The sequence below is a fragment of the Rasamsonia byssochlamydoides genome (assembly GCF_041956645.1).
Source record: "Rasamsonia byssochlamydoides strain NRRL 3658 unplaced genomic scaffold VTN77scaffold_30, whole genome shotgun sequence".
Lineage (NCBI taxonomy): Eukaryota > Fungi > Ascomycota > Eurotiomycetes > Eurotiales > Trichocomaceae > Rasamsonia > Rasamsonia byssochlamydoides.
In genome coordinates, this window is record NW_027192413.1 from 99,013 (window position 1) to 116,082 (window position 17,070).

Genomic DNA, 17,070 nt, shown 5'->3' on the forward strand with positions numbered 1-17,070 from the left:
AGCGTGTATCCAAATCTCGTCACATATGAGCCGATTCGGCAGGGCTCTCAAAGCCTTTCCTTGGCAGAAGTAGATCGCAGGCAGTCCGAATGGCCCAAGCTTATGATATCGCGATAAGCTTTTACAACGCCTGCGATTGGCCGTGGATTCCTGATGTGTCTCTTTAGTTTTACTCCGTATAAGAGAGGAGGGATGTAAAAATGGGAAATACGGTGAGTTGAGGCTTGATAATGACCCACGCACCGCCACAGGCCCAGAACCGAGTCCCTGATACATCATAGTCCGTACATGTAACATGATACCATCTCCAAAGTTACACGACGCTGATCGTTACTTTCGGAATAATAGCGGGTGATCTCCAAAGCCAGAAACATTCTTTGTTTTCTTGGAATCTTACCACTGGAGTCAAGCTTGTCAGTGCCAAGCAGAGATTCAATACCGATACGTGACCATCCTGCAAAGTTCCAGGCTAGATTAGTTCTACGCCACCATCGGTGATTTCGTCAGTGTTCCCCAGAGTCCATGCTCTCGTTGTTTATAGATAACGTCTTTCTGTCTGGGACAGCTTGTCGCGAGTATTGCGCCTTTGGAAGGATTTCAGCCATGACAGTGTGATGTCTTTGGAGGACGAAGAAGCATGAAAAAACCAACCCAGAAGATGCCAAGTTGGACGTCATTCCCCATTTTTTCGACTTCGACAAAAGAGCAGAAAAAAGGGATTGAAGGAGGTGGTGGGCGGCGACTGATTGGGCGGAAACGTTCTCCCTTGAGGACCTGCAGTGCGCACCTGATTGGAACTCACGTCATGAGTGATTGGGGTTGCTCAGACATCGTCTACAGAGCGCTCTTGTCAAGCTGTCCTCGTTCCACGAGCTACAAAGTTCTTGAGGTCGGTCCCATGAGCGCGAATTTGCCCCTTCCACCTGGCACATTCAAGGCAATTGGATAGTTGAAGGATGAAGACGATGTCGAGACTTTGCCAGCCTTCACCTCAGACGAGCGAATGACGAAACAACCTCAGTCCAATGCCCACTGTCCAGGGACCGATCGCGGGGAAGAGCATGTGGTAGCTTAGTTAACGCTCGTCAGATCTCCTTTTTCCGGTGATCGACATGATCTGAGAACTATTGATCTTTAGCGTCAGGTATGGAGTCCGTCAGGCTGAGGCCAAGCTTCCCAAGTGGTCTGTGTCCAATGACAGACATGTTGACGAGATGTCAGTGCTCCCCTCGCGCTGGCAGATGCAGGAGCTAACTTTTTGGGCCCCTTCCCGCTGGTCACCTTCGTAACGTCCTGGCGAGGCATTCGCAGGCAGATGTTCCGCTCGAGGTCCGGAACTGACGGGACCACTTCGTTTACGCCCTCTAGGCGCAAAGATGAGGATTTGGGCGCGTCGGGTGACCGATGCCAACCAGTGACCCATCTCATCTGCTGCCCGCCTGTCAGCTAGCCACTCCAGGTTCCTGGTCAGCGGTCACCAGCTTTCGAACCGTGTGAATCGACTCAATCGAGCGTGGTGGGTGATGACTGACGGGCGTTTGCAGGCGCTGTGGTTGGGCAGCTCCCTCCAAGATGCACAAAACGGCCCTAATGCAGGAACCATTCAGGGAGGGTGACTGCCGGGACCAGTCAGCCGGCAGAATCGGACTCCTGTCGATACGCGCCAGACGTTTCGACAACCACCTTGTGTTTCCAGGCGGGGCGCGTTCTGTGCGACATAGGGCAGCAGGTCAAAAAGGGTCTCTTTGGCATTCATATGATAATTCCTTTAGGTATTGTACAGTAGAGATTCTGTAGGTACGGCGTACAGTAATACTCCGTTCCCCGAGGGAAGACTTTCATGAGTTCGGCCAGTTAGGCAGTGCTGTGGGGAGAATCTGACTGCTCCGATAACAATCAGTCGTGATTGATGTCGCCGTCGTAGGTAATTCTCTGTTCGCGTATTGTACTGCGTACTGTCGGAACGGTACTGCGTCCTGACACCGCCTGTGGACAGGAAAGGGGAGTCGCTGTCGCTGTCCCACTCACCCTTAGCACAGTGACACAGCCACTAAGCTTGCCCCTGGCCGTAATGGGGCCGGCCGGTTTTCTTCGGTCGCCAAGAGAGCCACTCCCGACATCTTTCTACTGGCAGCCTAACACGGCTCAGGAGCCGTTCTTTCCCTGAAGCTTGGAAGCCAAACAAAAGCTGTCAGTGAATTGAGAATTGAATTATTATTATTATTATTATTGTTGTTGTTGTTGTTGTTGTTGTTGTTGTTGTTGTTTTTACCGTACAAGACAGTTCCCGTGACACAATCATACCCGGATAAAACCATGCTGCAGTCTGCAGACGGGTCACGGCCTCTCTCCACGGCGGCTCCAACGCCGTATCGCACAGAGGCACCTAACCTAACCTCGGTGTACGGAGTACGCCGTACGGAGTACAAAGCTGCCCAGTCCGCGACCTAGCGGCTGGTTACGGTCAGGCCTCGTAACTGGTAATTGGTAACTACTCGGTAGCTGTCTCAAAAATCTCCTTTCCCCATCATGGCTGTTTGAGCCTGTCTCGCTCCCCCATACCCCCATTAAGTAGTTGTCCGCAGCGACACCGTCGAGGCCTGAACTGGCCTTGTCCCTCAGTCTCCTCTTCTCTGCTCGCTCTCTTTCCCAAGTCATCTTTCGTTGTGTTCTTCTGTCTCTCTTTAATTCTCCATTTCTGGGGTAACACTCAATCAGTCGCTCTTTCTTCTTCACTCTCGCTGACAATACTCTCTTTTTGTCTGTCCCTCATTCGGCAACCGATCGGAACCTTTGCAACCTATTTCCTTGCTCTCTTTCTGTCAAACACAACTCTCTTTTATCTTTTGAATTGACCATTTCGCACCTGTCTTGGTCAATTCTCGCCTGCTCGAGTTGGTCGATGGTTCCCCGATGAGATAAGAGCCTGTTGCCGCAGCTGCCACCGGTGCAGTCCTCCCGAAGTCTTTGCCCGTCCAGATATCCCTTCACATCAGACAGCAACAACCATGAGTTACCTACATCCTTCATACCCCTTCGGCGGCCATGCCGGCATTCCCATTGAGCAGCCTATGGCCTGTGTGCCGCCCATGGCTCACCCAGCTATGGCTATTCCGATGGACGGTTATCTCGTCCCCCGCCCTCCTTACGATATGCCCGAGTACTATGCACCACCCATGCCCATCATGGAGGACCGTGAAGAATATACGGAGAATCTATCGCGGCCGCGTCTGACCAAGGAACAAGTCGACACTCTCGAGGCCCAGTTCCAGGCTCATCCTAAGCCCAACAGCAATATCAAGCGTCAGTTGGCGGTGCAGACGAATCTAAGTCTTCCTCGAGTCGCGGTTGGTTTGAACCTGAAGTGACCCTGAATTGCTAACCGGCCCTGCTAACAGCTTACTGTGTTTACAGAATTGGTTCCAGAACCGACGCGCAAAGGCCAAGCAACAGAAGCGACAGGAAGAATTCGAAAGGATGCAACGGGAAGCGAAGGAGAAAGAGGAACAGGCCAAGAAAGAAGCTGCTAAAGAAGCTGAAGAAGCCAAAGCTGAAGAAGCCAAAGCCGAAGAAGAGAAACCTAAGCCAGAATCAGACACGTCTAGCCAGACGAACAACCAGACGAACAACACTCCCGGGCAAGAGAAGGACCAAACATCGACTCCCAAACAGGCCTCGGCCACCTCGGCATCTAATGATCAGGTAAACACTCCCGCCAGCTCGTCATCACAGTCAAAACACCAAAGGACATCTAGTGAGGCTGCTCGAGAAGCAACCTTCGCTTCCCTGCAAAGGGCCCTCAATCAGGCAGTGGCTGCTCGAGATCAGTTCACTCAGCAGGCAGACGGCAGCGTCATTGTAGGAAGTTCTGATATGCCCTTGAGCCTCCCGACCTCGACCTTGCCTCCAGCCGGCAATGGGCCCCAGAACTCGCTGAATGCCCCTTTTTCGGAATGGGGAAGCACTCGAGATTCCTCGATCGCGTGGACGTCGTCCCAGAGTCCCGAGAATGGATTTGAATTTGGCAGTTTCAACGCGATGCAGTTTGCTTCTACGGATGGTCATCTCACGGCCCCTCCCCTGGAGAGCCCACAGAATCCGGACATGACAGGGACGGATGCCTTTGGCAACGCCCAGCTGTCTCATCAATCCCAAGCTTGGGATGGACAGTTGCATGGGCAGACAGATGCGCTTCCGGAGGGTCAACCAGGCTCTGAGTCAATGTATGGTTCTCTCCAGTTTTCTTCCCTGCAGCCCCCAGCAGATCCAGTCGCGAGGCGTGCGTCTTCATCGGAGGAGCTCACGGAATCTATGGGGAATATCGGCCTCACTTCGGTGCAAACGCCGCCGCAGTCCATGCAACAGCTCCCCGATCAGATGGATGGCCCTGTCTGGAGACGTCCTGAGAAGGAGTTGGACATTGCAGCCCGTCGGAAACGACCCCGGCCAGCTGCCATCGGCACTAGCAGTTCGACGCGGCCCTTGGTAGGACCATCTTCGATGTCACCAACCACCAGAATTCCAAGCTTTGGAGGTGTCCATCCGTTACGGCACGCCAAATCGTCTCACGCCCTGGGCTCACGGTATGCTGGTGTGAGAAAAATCTCCGCACCACCGCGCTCCCCCCTTGGCTTCTCGAGTTTTGCTGAGGCGACGTCCTCGGACGCGAAACGAAGGTTGCAGACATCTGCATCTGCTGGTAATCTGGCACCACCGACACCTCTCACTCCGGAAGAATTACAGCACCTACTTCCGTCGACGCCTCGGGAGAATCAGAATCAATACAGTCTATCCGCTCCACATCCCGCGGAGGGGCAACTTTTCCCAACGGCGCAGCCGATGCAGATCAGCGTTGCATCCCCACCGGCAACGCCGATGTCTGTGGACCTGCTTTCACAATTCCAGTATCAGAACCTCGCGCCTCCCATGTCCGCGCCGGCCCACTACTCGTCGTTTCCAGAATACTCTCAAAGCTCGAGCGCACCGTTGACGGGAGTCAGCTGGGCAGACATGCAGCCCATTCCTTCCCCCGATACGTCGTCGTTTCAGTCAAACATGCAAATGCACGTTCCGGCGGTTACTTATGAACAAGACGTTGACCAAGACAGCCAGACAGCGCCTCAATGGCCCATGACAGACGCTTCGCCTGTATACGGCACCGCCAAGGACTCGAATACACCTCCTCCTGCAACGGTGGTCATTAACGAAGATCAGAAAGTGCCCCAGTTCCACATTCACGAGTTCCCTCAGCAGCAAGAGGCTCACCGATCTGTCGCGCAGCAGCTTCCGCCACAGAAACCCAAGAACTACACGTTTTCGCATCAGACCCCTAGCGACTTTTAATCTTAATCTTAATCCGTTTTAATGAATGATCCCTCCGGCAGGTTTCAGCCTATTTTCTTCGGCCAGGGAAGGGCAATGTAACTACACAGGATTTCACGTGTCTCTATATGAGTTGTCGCACATCTAGACCCTTTGACGTCGGGCTCTTCATTTAGTTTCATATTTCGTTCTTTTTTTTACCTTTCTTTTATCATATTATCATATTTACTTGGATATACCCGGCTGCTTCCAGGTATTTCTTTCTGTGCTGCCAACACCTGGACTACGCAAAGCCTGGGAAGTTTGATCTGATCTGCATAAATTTTTCTGTTCTTTCTTTTGATCGTCTCTGGCAACCGGACGGTCTGGTATATTCGTGGGTTGGTATTCTCCGGACTGTGCTGTCGTTTTGCTTTCTCTTGGTGTCAGGACTGTCATCATTTGCGGATCAGCTTGTTGAGCTAGGTGCATCTGGTTCATGTATTATCGATATGCCACTTAATCTCACTAATACATACACATGATGTGGACAGGAATGTTCACGTCAATCAATTCTCTAGTTTGACTTTCAAACAAGTACCTCTGTAAATTGGGGAGTGGTGTTTTCTAATATAATGTCCTACCTAACTAGGTACAACGAGTCAGGACATGTCGCTGGCGTAGCTTCTTAGCAGTAGTATGATTTAATTCCAGGAGTCAAGAAGTCGAAATAAACGCTAATTTAGATAGATTAGGTAGGTAGGTAGCCAGCCTAAGGTTTAAAAAAAAAGCACCTACCTAATGTACCGGAGTAACTAGGTACCTAGGTAACTGTCTGCTATCACCCACGCGGGTGACTTTGACGGGACATACTAGTCTCCTACCCGATCATCCATTCCATTCCAGCCACGTGCTGTGCTGGTTGGTGGGCCGGACCAGCCAGCCTGAGCCAGGTCTGTCAACGTTGCAACGGGAGGTGTACCTAAGGTACCTTAGGTAGGTGCCGAGAGCATAATACCTAACATAGGTATAGCATCGCCAACATGTTAATGTCGTTACTAGGTATTGCGGAGTAGCAACGACTCTCCGGCGCGGGACGACATTATATATATTGAGCTAGTGACCTGGGCTAGGACCTGCATCATGGCTCATCTCATCAGTCAAAGTCAGGGAGTGGCGTTCCAGTCTGTTGCTGCTGCTCTTTCTTTCCTCGTTGTTTAATTGTGCAGAGTTGAGTTGAGCTGAGCTCAAGTTCCAGTTCGGAGAGTATATATATATATCCCTACATACCTAATTAGGTAAACTCAGTTTTACTACTACTCAGCTGGTTAAGATAATAGAAAATGGCCTCTCTTCGCAAGTCTTGCTTGGCTCTGGCTGGTCTGGCGATAATCACCGCCGTTGCTGCGTCGTCGTCACCGTACTCATACGTGAACTATTCCACCGTGACGGGGTATTTCCTCCAGGATCTGGACTCGACGGATGCGGATACGTTTGACTATGTGAGTAAGAACTTGAACACTTTCCTTTTTCTTTAACTGAAGAGAGAGAGCGAATTTTAATAAACCATGTATCCGAGATCTATATCTCGTTAGTTATCAACCCGCTAACAAATAAATACCTACTTCCAGACAGCGGTAAACTTCGGCCTCCTCAACCGCACCTACGACGCAGACCGGTTGGACCCTTTCTCCAACCGCCTGACCCAGTGGGAGCGGTTCTATCGGCAGGTGGTCTATCTCAATGAGATCTCGCCCGCGAATGTCGAGTACAAGGTGCTCTTTATGGGGCGGCATGGGGAAGGGTGGCATAATGCTGCGGAGGATTACTACGGGACGCCGGCGTGGAATGTGAGTTCACCTCTTCCCTTTATATATACACACAGAAAATCAGTTACGTCAGATAGAGAGATAGATAGATCTCTCGCTGACACGTCAACAGTGCTACTGGGCCGAACTGGACGGCAACGGCACTGCCTCCTGGTCCGACGCCCGTCTGACGGACAACGGCATCGCCCAAGCCCAGACAGCGCACAACTTCTGGCAGAAGGAGATCGACGAGCAGCGCATCCACACTCCCGATAGCTACTTCGTCAGCCCGCTCTTCTGCACGCTGCAGACGGCCCAGATCACGTTTTCGGGGCTGCGTCTGCCCGCCGGCGCCGCCAAGTTCGTGCCCCTGATCGTGGAGAAACTCCGCGAGAACATCAGCATCCACACGTGCGACCGCCGCAGCAACCGGACCGTCATCCACGACGCGTTCCCGGACTGGCCCATCGAGCCGGGCTTCACGGAGTGCGACGAGCTGTGGAACGGGGTGACGGGGGAGACGGACTCGTCCGAGGCGGTGCGCTCGCTGGAGGTGCTGGACCAGATCTTCGCGAAGGAAGAAGGCAAGGATAACGGCCTCTTCATTTCGATTACCAGTCACTCCGGCGAGATCGGCTCGATACTCAGCGTCCTGGGCCATCAGCCCTTCAGCCTGAACACCGGCGCCGTGATCCCCGTGCTTGTCAAGGCCGAAACCATCTACCGTCCTTCGCCGACGACCTCGACGCAGCCCTGGACGACGAGCCCGCACTGTACCGTGCCGCCTGTCACCTCTGTCTCGGCGTGTCTGTGTCCGTCGTCAGCAGCGCCAGTGACAACACCATTGGTTCCGACCAGCGGGTGCAACTAGTTGATCCTGAGTCTAAATAACAAAGTATTTGTTTATTGTTGACAGTGATGAGATGTAGATTAATGGAGCAAATAATATCATTACAAGGGGATAAGAAGATAGTTCCTTCCTACAATAGAAAGCCTACGACGATAATGCCAGTAACATGTCGATGATGAAGAGGAGAGTTCAATTGATGGAATAGCAGGCAAAGGCTAACCGTAACACAAAACAGTATATAAGAAGTACGGAAGGGGTCTCAAAAAAAAGCAATACAAACACGATGATCCTACTATAGCAGAACCAAGAAAACCTAAACCAAACCAACGTGAAGATACCGCACCGATCAGACAATAATCTTAATAAATGCAGAGCCAAATGTGCCATTCTTATGCTCCAGAAAGTTAAGAAAGGGGAACGATCACGAGCGTGTCACATTGCAATTCTCGTATCTCTTGAAAAAGAAAAGCCCAGTCACTGCCAGATCTGACACATGACCTTGACCGAGCCTAAGGGAAAACACTAAACACCACTCCCACAAAGTTGATTGGATTGCGAATGACCATAATCTGGCGTAAATATAAATATGGACAACGAAGGTGGAAAAGGAAATGAATCAATGGGTAACAGCAGGGGCGTGACCAGTAAGAATGGAAGAAAAATGGGTAAATAACAAAACAGGCTAGCTCGAAGGCAATGATGATAAAGGCATGAATAAACTCGCATAGAACGACGGCCGTAGACTGACAGACTCGACATACAGACAACAGAGCAAGCAGAATTGCAAAACCACGTCGCCGGCCCGAATGCAGGAAGACCCTCACCCATCCGCCTGCCGTAAAGATAAACCTCAACTTCCATCAACAGAAACAACTGGGTATAGCAGTAAGGGTCAATCGGGATTACATTAACGATTACCCTCCATGCAAGTGCCAAGGAACGTTAAAGCCAGTGGGGTATATGAGAGTCCGACAACAAGGAAAAAGGAAATTAAACCATGTGCGTGAAATCAACCCTAAGCAAATCCACTGTTCTGATCATCCATGAGATGCCCGCCGAATCCAAGAACACCGCTCTGTGGGACCGAGAAAAGAATAAACAACAGAAAAAAAAGAAAGATGAGAGAAAACGCTCTAATAGCCTGACCATCCTCCTAATGGACTTCCCGACTGACCTTGCTGGGGTTGGCCAGGCTGCATATGCCCACCAGCGGATGACGGCCAACCAGGCATTGCGCCCATCCCCAAGCCCATCCCTGTCGGCTGTTGGTGGGCTCCGGCCAAAAATTGTTGGCTGGGATTTTGCGCAGAGGTGTACATTGCCCTGGGATTGCCAATGTTGGAATACGCCGCCGCAGCAGCCCCGCCCTGATAACCCAGCGACGGCATGCCCTGAGGCTGCGGTACCTGCGGGTGCATTTGCAGGGACTGTGGCATCGGCTGTGCTAGACGGGGCTGATTGTGAGGTGACTGCGACGGGTGCGGTTGCTGTTGCTGGGCCTGGTGAGGAAGAGGCGACGGGCTTTGCTGCTGAGGGTGCATCGGCGACGCATACTGAGGCATCCCCATATGCGGAGAGGCAGTCATTGGGGACGGCTGCGGTTGCGGCGGCGGCTGACCCCACATTTGTTGCGTCTGCGACGGGTACCCGAACGCAGGTGTTTGAGCTGAAGTAGCAGACGATAGCGCAGGGTTGGAGGATCGCTGATGTAGGACATCCGGTCGAATGCCTTGAGGGACTCCCCGGACCGGAGATTGCGCGACATGGGTTTGCTGATGTGGCTGTTGAGAGTAGCCTCCCTGCGACGGGGTAAGCATCGTTGTCGGCTGGGCGAGAAGATTCTGCTGTTGCGGCTGCTGGCTGGGGTTGATCAGACCCGATGACGACGGCATCTGAGGTGACTGTAACGCCTGAGAGACGACAGGCGTGGCGTCGATCTGCCCTACTTGAGGCTGCGACGTGGTGGAAACGGGAATGTCTCGTTGAGCGGCGTAAAACTCCTCGAGTCCCTTATGCCTGAACGCGCGCTGCGAATTCAGAATCTTGTTGAAGTCGGCCGTGTGTGACGCCTGGTTCATAATCTCCGTCGCGCTGCTGGGTTGGGTACGGTCCTGGTATGGTTGGCCCGCGAGTTCCTGCCTGGGTCGTGGGATGCTGCTGTATTCTCGGAGCCGGGGATCATCTGTGGTGGGTGTGAGGTGGATCATGGGCAGGGGCGCCAACGAAACGGCATGAGGCCCGGCAAGACCGGGTGGAAGTCCATGCGGTAGCCCTTCAATCGCGTTACTGTAGACGACGTCGCCATGGCCGAGAGTCGGTAAAAGTCCCGCATTGGCAGCGGCTTCCGCCGCCGCGGCATCCCGGGCTTTCGCTGCCCCCGGTCGTTTCTCTCCCGCGAGATCATCTTCGGTGAAGCCCTGCTTTCTTGCCTTGCTCTCCCAATAATCATCGCGCACTCGCCGTCCATTCACAATCACCCTGCTACCGAATTGTCGAAACATCGACTTGGCGGTCACGATGGCGATCTGGCGGGAACGGTACGAGTAGGGCAGAATGTCTTGCTGAATGAGGTCATCCTTTTCGGCCTGCGTCGCGATGATCTTGTAGAGCGACCGATTCTTGTTAAACAACAGATACGAGTCGCGATATCCCAGGACGCGCGCGCACTCGGTTGCCAACATGAAGAGCTTGTTGCCACGATTAGGCACGCGGAACGTCCGACATTTGTATTCCCTGCCATCTTGCGGGTAACCGAGAGCATCAACCTTCTTCTCGCCGGCCTCATCAAATTCCTTGGGAATGTATTCGTCGCCATCGGCATTGAGTTGGTCCGTCGTGTGATCCCTCACCGTCGGCAGTGCCTTGACCATGGTCTTTGTTGGAGTCGTCTTGGCAGGAGGAGATGTTTGCGGCGGGGAAACGTCGCTCTGCTGGGGCAGCGTTTGCGACGACATCTGAGGTGTCTGAGCCGGAGCTGTCACGGTTGACGCCTGTTGAGGTGTCGCGAAGGAAGTAGTCGAGGTGCCGTTTCCTGACGGGCGGGGGGTTTTTGGCGGTCGCCCTCGTTTCCGGCGACCTTGTTCGTCTGCGCCAATCAGGCAGTACGTCAGCTATGAATCTGGGCCGGAAATCCCGGGAAAGGACAGAGATTTCTTGCGCGTGCCGGCCGCGCGACCGATCGCGCAGAACACACCATCATGGGAAAAATTGTGGCCATCAACGAAAGGCAGGAGGAGCGATTGTGTACACATACCATCTTCGTGTTCTCCTTCCACGGTCAGGTCTCCATACTGGTCCGGAGAGCGACTACGCTTGACACCTCGTGGACTGGTGTTTGGCGCTGAGACGGGGGGCGTTGAAAGCGGAGCTAGCGACACAAAGATGAATCAGCATCAAACATTTCTCGACTGGCAAAAGAAAAAAAAAACATCGTTGGCAAGGAAAGGAAGCTAGTCTGCGAAGCTAGCCTGCGATGCGCGATCCTCATCCACGCAGAGCCGTCCGCGAAAGGGGCCTTGCATGTTTTTGGATCGTCGTCGCAAATACGAGACCGTCGGAGAAAGAAAAGCATACCGGTAGTGTTCAATGCAGCGGGATTGATGGTCCCAGAACCATCCGCGAGATCTCCCCCCATGCCGTTCATTGGAGCGGAGACCGAATGGGAAGTGCTGTACATGGTGGGCGACGGATCGACAGAGTTGACAAAGGCCGTAAAGGCCTGGGTCGCGCGTTGGAGAACGCGGTTGCGGTCAGCGCCTTAACGAAAGCAATCGGGGATTGACGATGACGGAGAGTTGGTCGATGGAAAGGATGGTGATGATGTCAGGACGCAGGCAAATCACCGATGGATGGTGCGGGCGTCGCATGCAGGGTCAAGACCGAGGTGAAAGTAGGATGGCGGACACGATGAAGCGCGACTGCAAATTGGCCAAGCTTTCAGCGAAAGAGGGAGGGGCTGGTGAAAGACTGTGGCGAGGGCTGCCGGCGCTGGCACCGCCACAAGAGGCTGAGGCCGGGAGTGAATTTTCTTCTGGCTCCTGGTCGTTGCTGCGCGGTCGCCCGAGCGGTCAGAGCGGCACGAGTTAAGTCGTCTATGGGGCGGGTAGGGCGACAAGTAAAGCGACAAGAGCAGAAGGGAGAGGGACTGACACACGGTCGATGCAGGGACTGGGGGTTCGGGAAATCAGAAGCTTTGAGAACGATGGGTGGGGAGGGGTGGTTGTTTTGAGGGAGGGGGGGGAAAGCGGGATGGGATCGGTTGCAGAGAGTGGGAAAAAGAAAACAAGGCCAGCTGCAGTCGCGGGAGCGAGGTGCACGGCGGATGCGATCGTTGAGGCTGTCTGGGAAACTGGACTGACAGACTTGACTGGGAAGAGCAAAAGGAAGAGCCGTGAAAGGCACCTTGGGTAGCAGGAGTTTCTTTTCGCGGATGGCTGAGCGCCACGCGGATGTGATTGGAGCAGACGGACGAGCCGGATGAAGCGGCGCGTGAGAGGCAACACCCGAAGGGGAATCCAGGCGGAGCTGACGATAAGTTGTCTTAGAAGCCTTGGCCCTTGGCTTTGGGGGGGAAGTCGGGGGAGGGGGGAAGGGAGGGGGGAAGGAAGGGATGATGAGGACGGAGGAAACAAAGAAGCGCTCGCGCAGTCAAGGCGGCTAAGATTAGATAGATAAACAACCTCGTTGGCGTCAGAAGCAATGGAGATGGCATGAGGGGGGGGGGTTAGAGGAGGAGAGTAGCCGGCGGGACGCGGCCTGGTGGTTGGCCCAAAAAAGAAGAATGTAAAGGGAAACGCGGTGGTCGCGGGTAAGAAGGTGCGATGTTTGGGATCCGGTCGGACCCTCAAGGCAGTCGCGGTCGCTGTTGCTGGAGACGCGCACCCTGTTGGCGGCGCAACACAGACGCGCTGGTCGACCACAGATGACCAGATGTGACTCAAATTGACAGATCGAATCAGCGATCCCACTCCTCTATCGTTTCTTTTCTTTCTTCCAACTTCCTCGTCTCGACACGAACTGGTCGTGTTCCTCTGGAAAATATGAGTGGTTGGCTGCGGGGCTACAGGGCGGCTGCTCGACGCTGTCGCATGCCGACTGGGCCAGAAAGAGATAAAAGAAGGGAGGGAGAGGCGCCTGGATGGATGGGCTGGTCTGCCAAGGGCGCGTCTGATTGAGGGGTTTCTCGTTCGAGTTCTCGAGTGGGACACGAGCGATCAAGAGACTCCCGTTTGGCTTTATCCTTTAGGAAGGGCCGGCACGCTACCAGGCCATGGCAAGCTGGTTGACTGCCTACTCTACCAGCCGTTTCTGCCAACCTTCCAGAGTTTCTCTCTCAGAAACTCTCTCAAGCGGGGATTTACTTTCGTAGCTACCTAGGAAATGACCCAAAAGTAAATACTGGCCGGATCGAGGGCGTCGGAAAATTGTTACAGTGGCAGCCTGCCAGGAAACCTGGATCGTCGATGAGGAAGGAGTAGCAGGAGCCTAGAGTAGCATTAGTCGATAGAGGGTGAGGGCTACAGGGCTGCAGTCACAAAGGCAGATGATGGTTGGTGGGACAGACGAGCCGGAGGGAGTGTCTCCAGAGGGTTCGTTCCATTGGATGAGTGTACAGTCACCGTTAGTCAGGCAATTAATATGATCGTTAATATTGATCAGTCGTGAGAGGGAGGGGGGTGAGAAAATTATGCCTCATTATGCCACAATCAGAGCACGATAGAATGCGTCGTCGTTGACCCCTGTCTCCAGGTCTATCGAGGACGCTGTTGACGCAACTGTCGAACTGGCCTGTGCTTCAAGCGATCGACATAGTCGCTGATCATCCTTAACGACATACATACGCTCCCGGGCCGCAGGGCCAAGCTTCTTTGAAGTCGATAACCTTGATTATCATCATACTATACCCTGTACATTTACTGTCCGTATCAATGCCAAAAACATGGCCAGTTACTACAAAGGCCCTTATCATGGTATCTTCCCATCTATCATCGCTACCGCGGCACCTTCCACATGAATCTATCTACCTAGGTAGATTGGGATGGAAGACGCGGCGTTTTCCACTTTAGGATAGGGTCACGAGATCCCTGCTGCCCCTCGTTTATCACCGGTCACGGGGCCGAGTGCGCATGGTTCGCTGATTTCCGAGCCACTCAGCGTGGACGCATTCTGGATGACGCGATAGAACAGAACGAGATTTAGGGGGGTTCAAATAGATAGATAACTCACCACGAGCTAAGAACTCATTCCAGTTTGTCGATAGGGCTGGTATGAGGACATGCACCCGATGGATGGGATGTATCTCCGTACATAGCACTATCTTAGCGTACTGTACGTATCCTTGGCAAGGGACTAAATCGTCCTGTACAACTCCGAACTGGGCCTACTGGCTGACCAAAGGGATTGATTCCCCCGCCTGTTCGAGTTGTACCGGGGCGATCATCTAACGGTCCGCGCATCGCTTTCACGATATCGACCTAGTACGACCTAAAATCCGGTCTTCTCATCATTCAGACTGCAGACGCTAGATAAAGTTGGACGCTACTCCGGATGAGGATCTCGACGCCAAAACGGGTATACCGTAGTGGTTTAGTACGTAAATGTCTTACCTGGGTAGCTACATCACTTGGAATGTGCTGCGCGTCGTCAGCAAGGACGTCAGCAATTCCCGAAGATTCTTTAAGAGAAACGAGAAGGGCTAAAATATGTGATTATTAATACTCCATAGATAGTAAGTATATATAGTCATCTCGTCCAGTCTCCGGCATCGCCGGTTCCAAGGAATATAAGCGCCCATCGGCAGCACACGGGCCGAATAGTGCTGGAATCTATCCGCAATTATCATTACGGGTATAGATATGGCATATGCAGGATTTTTTGCTGGCTTAGTATTGTGCGAGAGGAACTTCTTCAGAGGTACTCTTGGCAACATGCCACGAGAAGAAGCAGTCCTCGGGAGCAAGGCTGCAGATGCCACATCTGCACGATCTTCATGCAAATGCTGGGCCGGTCGCAATCAGCCTTTCGACAGGATGGATTGATCTGTGTAATGCATCAGCATCAGGCTGTCGTCTCCCGAACCTTTTCTTTATCTCAGATGACTTCGATGTACAAAACGTAGGCTGAATAATGACGCCAGGCGGGAACTAGACGTCATTCTGCGGTCCAAGCCCTCTGGACTGGGAAATTAGTATAGCCAACCGGCTATCTGTCAGTAATATTGAGTATGGAGTGCTCCGTATATAGACCTAACAATGATACCTACCTAAGCTAAGCTAAGGTATGGTCCGTATACTGGCATCTACGTTAGTTACTGTCGCATCTGCTGCGTCGTAGATCGTCTACGGGTCGATCCGTGGACGTGCATCGAAGGGAGTCGACTTGCAGTCTACTCTTCCCCAGGCATGGAGGGGCGAGGTCAGCCGAAGGATGGTCAGCCTGATCAGGTTGGCTGCAGCACCAGACCAATCACAATGTCAAGGACCGTCGTCAGTCTCTTGACGTTTGATCCTCGTGATGGAGCGAAAACTGGGCTTGCAGGCTGCAGCAAGACCATTCCGAACGGACCAACGGCTGGAGCGGATGGTTCAAGACTATGGAGTATGGAGACTTTACCACTCACTGAAACTTGTTCAGAGCCTTGGTAGGGGCTAAAACAGACCCCGTGCCTATATCGTAGCGATCATGATTATTCACTGCTTGCATTAATTAATTACCCAGCCCCCATCCTCGCGCCAGTTGATTTCCTGACCATCCTTCCAATAGGAGAAAACATCGAGGTCAGCCTGCATGCATAGCCTGATTACCCCCACATCAAGCCTCGACATTGATTGATTATTCTGCATCCCTCACTTGCCTGAAGTGTAATTATGTCGCAGCGGGTAGGATGCAGAATGCATAATGCATTATTAGGTATTAGGTAGTTATTAGTCTTATTCATCTTCGGGTATTCCAAATCGGATCGATCCAGAAACCTAAGGACCCTTTCTTTCCATACTTTTCTGAGCTTCCATCTGGAATGTCACTCTCCGCTCGGGACGCAGACCTGGGTCCTTGGTTAAGTAATAATAAGTAATGCACGAGCGTTGTGAATGAATGATGTAGAACCCCTCAATGCAATCAGTGATTTCCTCAGCTGCGCCTCATTCCTGGAGAATGATAATAAATGACATACCTACCCATACATACTGTACAGTACCTACATGAATGAAGGACTCAGATTGAAATAATAATGATTTGTAAGCATGAGAACGCCATCGTCAGATCCAACGGAGGAGACAGACCTTCTTGCGCCACATACCTACCTACCTCTTCTAGTAATCCATTCCCTAAAAAGAAAGGCTGGGATGAATCAAGTCAGTCGATCAGTCGATTCAGTCGATTGTTCGCGTCTCTTCCTACCTGATACTTTCAGGAAGGCCTCGTCCGAAAGAGGAAATCCTGCCAAAGCAGGAAAAAAAAAAACAGGGAAAACGACAACAATCTAAATAAAGCCTTCTTTCTGTTGTCTGTCTGTCTGTCTGCTGTTACACGTGGTCTTACTCCTTTTTTTTTGGCGCGTCAACCAGTGAAAGTCCACATTCGGATCTGAATCATCATACATGTCCTGTATAGTATAGTATCCATGGACGAACCTTCAGCCAGCCATCTTTATCTATCTAGGTATGTACATACCTAATCAATCGACTAGACCAGAACTACTGGGTAGAAAGAACTGCTCAGTCAGTCTACCGGGCTGGAGTCTGGATTCAAGGGTTTCAAAACAACACAGCGAATCAGGACGATTGATGTCTAGATTGCTTTTTCCCTGTACTGGCTCCCAAGTCGTGACAGTAAGTTAATTAGTGGATTTAGTTAGTTAGGATAATTCGAAAACCGAGTCAGGCGCGCATTGTGCATGGTGCATTAGCTTCCGCTGTCTCAGACGTCTGGTGGCGAGGCGAGTCGAGTCGAGTCGCGACAGGTGGTTTGAATAGTTAAGTGGGTTAGGTAGGCAGTGATTGGAGGTAGTGACTACTAACATATCCTAAGTTTAGCATATTATGAGCATAGAGTAGGAGAATGCTGGCAGAGACAGAACTATCCAAAACAAAACATCATATCGAGTGTTAAGCA

General features: G+C 52.3%; 4 protein-coding genes across 4 annotated transcripts; 2 read left to right on the forward strand and 2 right to left on the reverse strand.

The window, feature by feature from the left end:
* Positions 1-1,156: 1,156 nt before the first annotated feature.
* On the reverse strand, positions 1,157-1,756 carry VTN77DRAFT_4412 (uncharacterized protein; the record flags this gene model as incomplete). The annotated part of the gene is made up of 3 exons (XM_069420469.1): positions 1,157-1,463; positions 1,533-1,587; positions 1,684-1,756. The coding sequence occupies 3 exons, from the start codon at positions 1,754-1,756 to the stop codon at positions 1,157-1,159; spliced, it is 435 nt and encodes a 144-aa protein (XP_069277805.1).
* A 1,252-nt stretch (positions 1,757-3,008) lies between these two features.
* On the forward strand, positions 3,009-5,343 carry VTN77DRAFT_4413 (uncharacterized protein; the record flags this gene model as incomplete). Its single annotated transcript, XM_069420470.1, has 2 exons — positions 3,009-3,347; positions 3,415-5,343. 2 exons carry the CDS (start codon positions 3,009-3,011, stop codon positions 5,341-5,343), a joined length of 2,268 nt encoding a protein of 755 aa, XP_069277806.1.
* Positions 5,344-6,644: 1,301 nt separating this feature from the next.
* Positions 6,645-7,980, forward strand: VTN77DRAFT_4414 (uncharacterized protein; the record flags this gene model as incomplete). Its single annotated transcript, XM_069420471.1, has 3 exons — positions 6,645-6,803; positions 6,933-7,151; positions 7,243-7,980. The coding sequence occupies 3 exons, from the start codon at positions 6,645-6,647 to the stop codon at positions 7,978-7,980; spliced, it is 1,116 nt and encodes a 371-aa protein (XP_069277807.1).
* A 1,112-nt stretch (positions 7,981-9,092) lies between these two features.
* On the reverse strand, positions 9,093-11,635 carry VTN77DRAFT_4415 (uncharacterized protein; the record flags this gene model as incomplete). The annotated part of the gene is made up of 3 exons (XM_069420472.1): positions 9,093-11,044; positions 11,213-11,326; positions 11,533-11,635. 3 exons carry the CDS (start codon positions 11,633-11,635, stop codon positions 9,093-9,095), a joined length of 2,169 nt encoding a protein of 722 aa, XP_069277808.1.
* Positions 11,636-17,070: the final 5,435 nt, after the last annotated feature.